Source organism: Opisthorchis viverrini, assembly GCF_000715545.1.
Source record: "Opisthorchis viverrini unplaced genomic scaffold opera_v5_23, whole genome shotgun sequence".
Lineage (NCBI taxonomy): Eukaryota > Metazoa > Platyhelminthes > Trematoda > Opisthorchiida > Opisthorchiidae > Opisthorchis > Opisthorchis viverrini.
This window is the reverse complement of record NW_008751679.1, coordinates 2,823,034-2,832,064: the sequence shown is the minus strand read 5'-3', so window position 1 is coordinate 2,832,064 and position 9,031 is coordinate 2,823,034. Positions and strand designations below refer to the sequence as shown.

Below are 9,031 nucleotides of genomic sequence, written 5' to 3'. Positions count from 1 at the left end.
ATCAGAATTTCCACACAGATGTTAACACAGCTCTTTCTAAAAACGTGTCGCGTTGACACACCTGATTCACAAGAGGATCAGCTTGTTATGCACCTTTATTTTCTTGACTAGATTAAAATAAATTACTCTTTCTGAAAGCAACCAGAACATGCGGCCAGGAGCGTGTAGACATTCTGGTTCATAGCTGTAGGATTGGATATTAAGAAAGATTTTCTTAAAGTTCCAATGTAACGACCTCATAATCAGTGAAACGATTGGACAACCTACGGGAAAAGTGGTCGTTCCTAAGATAAACTTTTATATGGAACTTTAAAAGGTTTTCGACGTCTCTAACCGAGGAAGTTAAGATACATTGCCATTCTGCATTCACGTATAGGAAGTAGACTGCGATGGCAAGCCTGGTAGATTAAACTGACCTAGTGGATACAAGTCGAGCAAATGCGCGCCAGTATTTGAGGGAATAATGGGTAGATTATGGATGAAAAACTAGGAACTCCGGAAACAAGCATTTTTCAGATATTGGTTATCAGCACCTCTGCAAAGAGACATTGATTAAATGCCAATGCCCCCCTTAAGGCAATGACAACTAGGATGAATAAATCTAGTTTGAAGATGCTTCATATTTCCGCAGCATCTTCAGAAAAAACACTGGTCACCTCCCCGAGGAACATTTATAAAAATCTTACCTTGCAACTGAGTGTTTTGATACAGTCTTTGTTCGGCGCGGTGTTCACAGTTCTGGATCTACGGATTATAAGAGATGAATTATATCGAAAGAGGTCTGCACATAATTGGGAAGTTGTATTCACTTGCCGAACATAATTTAGTAGGGAAAGCTGTGGCGGGGTACCTCAGGCAATTTTGCTCGGTTAAAGAGGAAAAAATTACAGCTAACTGGGATGGATTGATCGGATTCGACTTTGGTTTTTTGCTTTAAGTTGCCTAAAAATTTTTTCAAGATTCTGTCGATTTCTTACAGTGATTTGATAATTTCCACACTTCAAGAAATGAAACGCGCAGCCAAAATGAATTTTTCGCTTGAAAAAAACAAGGAACCGAAGCATAAATCTACTGCATTCTTCAATCTTTTACATCAAGTATACAAACCGCCAATCTCTAAAACTCTAGTGTCCATAAAACGAAGGCAGTATCATGCTTTCACCTTGGAAACTTTGTTAGCTATACACTTGATAATCAAAGGTACTCAATTAGAAGTGACCGACCCGGATATAAAACTAATGTTTTTCCACTTAACTAAGTTAATCTGCCGTATAAAAAAGTAACGAGTTCCTTGGAAAAAAGTGCGTTCATACAACACTGCTGTACCACTCGTCTCTGTGCATAACGCGCAGACATGGCATTCGCACGTCTTACAAGCTTGATAACTAGAATGCTAGCTTATGCCTATCGTCATAATTTTTTAACAATTTATGAGCTGTTACTCTCTTAGTGGTGTGCAGTTCCAGTTAGTATATAAGTCCTACATGTAAATGCAAAACAATCTTAAACACCGTTTGTTGTGCTGTAGGTTTCAAAGCTCATCCCAAAAGATTTTTGGAGATAGGGTATTCAGAACGGCCGCCACCAAAGTAACCCAAAAAGGGACTAGATGTATGGTAAACACACTTGACAGCTATGATTACATCCAAATGCAACATGTAAATCACTTGATTTAAAAAGATTTTTATAACCAAGTGGACCAAATCCTGTTTCCAAACAAAAATGAATTCAACTTCATATGCTCAACGAAGTCAGGTACATCTCTCCTCATTGCCATGGACCTGTGGAGATCTATGCACCGGTCAAATGTGGACCGCAATATTCCGTCATGTTGATTCGAATGGTACCATTAGCTTCACTTATGCCATTGAGTTGGATGATGCTTTTTACACAGCTAATTTAATGGATTTAACCGTGTTGAAATTAGGTACGAGTTGGTCATTACGGATTTATACGTAGTAGTATCCACACAAGCCCATCGAGTGACCCTCACACAGGTACGCCTTGAGCAAACTGAGGCAGTAGAATTGACCTGCATGCACTTTTCAATCCTCATGTGGTCACTATTAGAGACCAATGCCACTAACCGGGTAAATACAATTACATATGTGGTTGGTTGTTTATGGCGTACCGACCAGAAAACCGTTGAGCTCTCATTGGTCATGTGCTTGCGTGATGCGATTGGTCAGCTGATGCCATGCAAAACGTCAAGGAGAAAATTTATCCTGATATTCCATAAAATTGCGAGAAACGCTTGAATAGTGACACCAATTTTCCCGTTATCTTTCATAGTTACTAATGCCTTCAGTCAGTTGTGGATTTCCGGTGAAAAATATTCAGTCGAGCGTCAATTATTTTCGTGCCTACGTAACTCCCATTCTGACAATTGTAGGCGTGTTTGGTAATGCAGTTGCACTGTACCTATTTGCCACACATCAACCACGAAATCGTTTTGCAATCTACGCAATGGCGTTGGCAATATCAGACAGTCTGGTCTTGCTGTCAAACTCTTTTTTGGATGATTTTGTTGGCAGTGGGCTTCCGTTTCTTAGCAACGGCCGTCTTGGTGTGAAATTAGACGCATTGTCCGTAGAAGCCTGCCGCTTGATGGAGTTGACCGGATTTTGGTTTATTTTTACTTCCGGATCGCTTTTGGTGGCATTCAGCTTGGACAGAGTGGCTTGTCTATTTCGACCGATGCAGTGCCGGACTAACGAAGGAATAAAGCTGGCATTGTTGGTTTGTGGGATCATCATGGCCCTGGGCCTGCTCCTCGGTTTACCTCAGGTTATGCTATTTGAGCTTTCCGACCGCCCCACCGCAAACACGACACAAGCCTACCTCTTCAGTAAGTCGTGTAAATTATCTATCGGTAACCAATTATGCAGCTTTGGGTTGTCAGAATGCAGTTGTCAGATGGCTGTCTTCACGGAAACAAGTAGGCACATTTTGTGATGGAGAACACCGTCTGTAACATACTTTCAAAAGCATGAACACATGGAATAGGTTTTGCCGCATTTGAGGAGGAATAAATTGAATGCATAACTAGATATATTTTGCAATCCAATCTTAAGAAAACCACTTGTATATGTATGAAATTCATATTGCTTTACAGTAGTATATGGCGCATAGATGCTCTCATAATACATCAGATGGAATGTAGAAATACAGTTTGGCTAAACTGCGTAGTTTTGTGCCCCCACACTTCAACAGCAGCTGGACTATCTACACGGGCACGTAGTGGAATAACACTTCGTCTGTTTGTTGTGTAAATGCTTTGACACATTGTTAAAACGCAATTGTTTAGTGCTTTACAGCGCAATTCACATGCTAGCTCAAAAGTCAAAGAGGCGGTTGCAAATAAATCGTTATTCTCAGTAGACTTACTCGTAGTTTTCTATGCAACATAAGCTAAAAATACATTCTCCCATGTCTTTTTTATTGCTACTTAGTTCAAAACTAAATTAGTCTGGATATCACTATACATAATACAGGTAGAAACAAAGTTAATTTTTGATCCCGCATAAACAAGTTCAAGAAATTTAGAGTGAATATATCAAGTGCTTGTTCATTATTAAATGCCGTTCCTAAGGTGCATGAATACATTCGTGTCTAGACAGGTCGTCAAGAGAATTAAATGACCACCCATTACTTGAAATGTGACACACGTAACACTAGCGAAATGCCTGATATTTTAGTTTTTACAGAGGACACATTGCCGAATACGGTGACTTTTATCGCTCAAATAAAACCACAAGTCAGAAGTAGATTCTTATTTACAGAAAATCTTTGAGCGCAACTGAGTTGTAATTGTTATTTGGAGCCAGGTACTTGCACTTTGTCGATGGTCATTTTATGCGTACACATTGGTTTTTCACCTGGAAACTGCGACTGGATAAAACAATTCTCTTATTGCGGAATTTTATCTACAGTATCAGTATGTTGGTGTGGTTTGTCCTTCTTCTACTGTATGGTTTTGATGGTATTATCCCTCTGCGATGCACTTTCGACAACTTCGCTTGAGTTATGAAAAAGGTGTATAAACGCAGTCCAAACAGTTGGCACAAAAGCAAACTTAGGACAGGACAGTAGTGTTTTTAAAGGGGCGGTAATATAAAATAGAGGGCATGTTGTTACTTGGATGAATTTATAGTATATTATCCAAAGTATTGGAATTNTTGGGGCAGGACAGTAGTGTTTTTAAAGGGGCGGTAATATAAAATAGTATATATATAATATATACATATATATATATGTATAATATATAGTATATTATCCAAAGTATTGGAATTCTCGTTTGTGCGTATGCTTTAAATTTGTAGTGTTTCGTTTTGTACACACCTAATTGGATAATCTTGGTCATTTCTAACCGCACAATGGAACATAAAGAAGTTTTGCTTAATTCCCAATTGAAATTTTGAAGGAAATCATAATGCTAAAAATATTTTACTCGCTCCCTGTTTGTGTGTTGAGGTGAACATGGAATACAGTTAGTTTGTTTTAATGAGGCATCCAAAAAACACCGGTTCAAATGAAAGTAGTGATTCAAAAATTACAGCTCTTTTTCGAAAACTAAATTTCAGGAATCTTTATATCTGCATTGAAAATTTCATTCGTATGAGTTAATCAATGAACAAATATAAAATAAATAAAATATGNATGGTTTCCGGCCACCACCACCTGATATTAATGATGATGCCTTAGAGGTTTGGTGAGGATGATGATGTCATGCAGCACTAATATACCTGCGTTGGTTATGGATACAAACACACTGTTTTACAGGCTATAAACGTTATTTCATGACTTCAATTTATCAAAATTACCGTCGTGTAGCGTTACGACTGCCTCTACTATATTCCACAATTTTACTCAAAAATGAGGGTACTTCGTCAATACTACAAAACTCAACAGAACACCTGTTAAGGTAAAAATGACTTGGTTGTCTTGTGCGGAGATGTTGGAATTGAATGGAGAATGTAATGGGAAAATCTATGCTGAAAAGCGGACATGCAATGTACATTTTTGCAGTTCTTTTTGAGGATAAGTGGCAGTGTGCACCTCACGGACTTCCAGATTGTAGTGAAGTGGAGATCCCTTGTCCAAACAATGGAAGTGTTATTCATGCTCAAGCGGCATAACGACTTTGATATTTTGTTACATAAGTTTTTAAATGGCTGAAGCCTGTGGGGTTTGCCAGTAAGCTACAAAAATGAAGTGGTCTGCAACATTGCCGTGATTGGATTGAATTTTTACAACGTTTCAAACCTATTTTTGGTGTTCAAAAACAATAGAAGTGCATGTCCACTCAGGTCATCAATATCCGTTAACACCGGAATCAGAAATTTCACATTACATCTTAGCCGAGAGTTTTTTCTCTATTTTGCAACGTGTTGTACCCGACTGAAAAACATCCAGGTCCTCTCCATTCTAGAACAACTATGCCTCAGGCAAATGTCTAAATTCTGTTATTTGTTGTGTTGCAACTGTTGGATGGGTTCGGCTCTTCATTGGAGGAGAAAAACGATCCGAATTTCGTTGATTCCGGTGTTGCGTCTTCTCAGTCGTGTGGTCGGGCTGCTTCCGGCCCTTTGGGCACACACCACCACACCTTCATCACAGGATTTAGCTGGCTTCTGTATGAGATGATATGCTCACAACCGAAAATCGATGTCATGTTTAATTCCGTCAACCGTGTTAGCCAAGCACCACTGGTTCATCATCGAGCTCTACGAACAGATATGAAAGACGCTTTACTCAGCATTCACCATCTTCTTGGAAATGAGTTGAAGTAGTTATGCATGAGAGCATCTAAAGCAATATGAACTGAGATGTCAAATACCGTTAGAACATTTGCCGGCTTTAATGCTTAAAAATATCTTTCGAAGTGAATGCTACTTTTGAAAAAGTAGGAGTCGTGTTTACCACTCCCTTCTCTGCATTCTTTTATTTATATGAGTCTGGATCCTAGCAATTTCCAGTAATGCAAGATCTCTAGATTGTGTACTATCACGATGCATACGTTTCTCTGGCTCTACATTGTGCTTGTTCTCCCACGACTAATTTGTGCTTATCAGGCGATGAAATGTCTGATAAGTCATTTTAACCTTTGTTTATTGTAACTGAATACAGTCAAGTTAATTAATACAATTGCTTGCTTGAATAAAACAGTCCACAATTTTAAGGAACGTGAGGTGAAACAGCCTAATCCTTAACACTTTTTGAAGCCTTTTTCTTCCAGCTCACATAAAAGCTAATGTGATGGCCTCATTTTCCACCTGTGTGTCTAGCAAAATATAGCCAGTTTTCATTGCCCTTTGTTGAATTCAAGTAAACTATGTGAATGACAGGTTTTCAACTCCTGTAACTTAGTTGTCTAAATCTGAGATGTCAACCGGGTTTCAACTGTCCGCATGTATGATGGATGTGAAGAAGGGATCAGACGTTAATAGATGACAAAATACTGATATAATTGAGAATTTAGATTATACGAAAGATAATGCACAATATATGAATTTATCTCCAGATCCGTATGCCATCTGATGCGATTCACAATTTATCTGTGTCCCAGTAAATTGAAAAGAGATTAATAACACCTCTGGTATTTAGCTTGCTTTTACTTTGTCATTCAAAATGAAACCCATGTTTATACAAAATGGCAAACCAAGAAGATCGTCTCTTGGTATCAGTACTTTGAGTTATTCGATGCTTTGCCCCGTTTATCTCCTTTACCTATAACTGGGAGGCCTCTGTTGAATATCGCTTGGATAATAAGAAGCTTTCATCTGGGAAAGTGTGTGAATATTCTTTCTAATTATGTCCCAATCGAACTAAATACAGTTGTCGAGAACCGATAGAAGCCCAGAGTTTATTCCGATGTGTTCTGCACTTACCTCGGATCAAGGTACTTACGCATTAGATAGAAGTAATGTCCACCAGATTAGGAAGGTAATGGCATTTTATATTAGCTACTAGATGTATATTATTTACATATTTTTGTCGGAAATTCCTTACACACTGGGGTTTGGCTTGGGCTTTGCTTTAACTGACATCTAAGTATACATCGTCATTATCAATCCATCCCTTTCCAATAGCCTTGCCGCAACACTAGTGCTCGAAGCATAATGTAGCTAGGAGAATGCGACAGTACATCGGTTGTGATAAAACGATCTTAAGTATCTATAACTGCTAAGCTTTACAACATTCATTCATTACGCTCAGTGGATAAGAATCATTATGACACGTAAGTTTGCAATATACGCAATTAACAGCATCCTGTGGAAACATTTTAAAAGTGTTACATGTGGAATTTCTGCACTGAATTTCTGACTGCATCAGTTACCACATCGAAAATTCTTTTTTGGAATATGATATAATAACTACTAACAAGCTTTCTGAAAGCCCTTCGACAGCCCATTATCGGTTTCACCATTCTTGAGGCTCATCAAGTAGGCACAGTTCCTGGGTTTTCGCCAACTTTATTTTTTACTTGGACCCAAATGGTAATGATTCCGAAAAATACACTTAGTTGCATACAAATTTGATTTCCATTGGAGACCCAACTGAATTTCGTTTATGATATTCTTCAGCTGAATCTAATTTTCCCATAGAGAAGACAGCTCCACAAGAGATTTACAGAATGACAAAAATTACACCGTTTCTCTCTTAAATTTCTACTGGCTCATGGGTAATCAGACATTTCACAAAGAACGGCCTGAAAAATTTAGGAACTTGGTGCCCCTCGGGATTCGCTAATGACTTATGCAAAGGCGTCGATACATCCTCCTTGTGGAAGTTTTTGATTCCGCTCGAAGAAATATGAACTAAAATCACCATGTCTGACCAGATGCTAATTAATCAAATTTCAAATGTATAAAAAATATATAAATATAGGAAAAATGATTAGGAAAACTGAGTAATTCGAAAAAATGTTTTAAAAGGAATGAAACGATTGCTGCGTGATTCATAACTTGTATTGCGAGTTTCAATTCTATTTCTGCGGTTTCATCAACATGAGGAAATTTAAGAACATGTTCATTCGTCAGTGCCACGCTGCGGTAAAAAAACCAAAAGTGTATTTCTCAGGCAAATGAATTATCCCCCTAGGGTAACAACCTGGACGAGAAAAATTATATAATTCAGCAACAATAACATAACCGGAAAAACCTAAACGTGTTATTAGGATATTCCTGTCTGATTCCCCTAAGGAAATGAAGGTATAACGGTAATGTTGTTAATAATATAAATGGCTTCAAAACCTGTATTTAAAAGGGTAAAGCACAGCACATATGAGTCACCGTCGTTTGTAATCATTAATAGTACATTCATCACGAATTTCTGGGCAGATTCGAAATAGCCGCCTCTCGGATAGTAACTACACATCCAATCGTCCGGCCACAAGCTTCATGATGGCACATGTATTAGCATGTTGCGCTATCCCACATTGTCGGGGACGCTTTGGGTGGATGGAGTCCTTTTTGAGTGCTCGGTTTGTTTTAGTACAGCAACGTACCGTATCCCAAAGCCTCCCAGCTGAGAACAGACAAGCCGTACTTAGATGCCCTATTTAGTCCTTCAATGTGGACGGCCCAAGATTTGGAGCAGATTTCAGATAAGATTACATTTATCCTTGACAGTGTTACCAGTTCAAAAGAGTTCTATACCCACGAATCGGTGTTTTCGTTTGACAAACGTGACTCCACACAGAGTGCATTTGAAGCTAATTCCGAACCCGAATCCCGCTAGATTGCATATCAGAATACAGTGTATTCATTGTGCCCGTGCATACGTGATTCACCATATCAACCAAATATCGTACCGGATTATGAATTTTCTACATTTGTGTAATGGAACTTGCTAATCCTATAGGGTGTTGGCTACCAAGATAGCAGAGAACTTTGCAGAGATCTATTATACAGGGCGATAACAAATGACTGATGAATATTTTGAATCGGTGGTTCAAGCTGATAAACTCTAGCTATGTTTAAAAAGAAAGAGAGATGCCTTAAGCCTGAAGCCGAATCCAATCCATGTA

At 38.5% G+C, this 9,031-nt stretch overlaps 1 protein-coding gene across 1 annotated transcript; it reads left to right on the top strand.

Moving 5' to 3' along the window:
- Positions 1-2,298: 2,298 nt before the first annotated feature.
- On the top strand, positions 2,299-8,742 carry T265_02059 (hypothetical protein; the record flags this gene model as incomplete). Its single annotated transcript, XM_009166207.1, has 2 exons — positions 2,299-2,897; positions 8,502-8,742. The coding sequence occupies 2 exons, from the start codon at positions 2,299-2,301 to the stop codon at positions 8,740-8,742; spliced, it is 840 nt and encodes a 279-aa protein (XP_009164471.1).
- Positions 8,743-9,031: the final 289 nt, after the last annotated feature.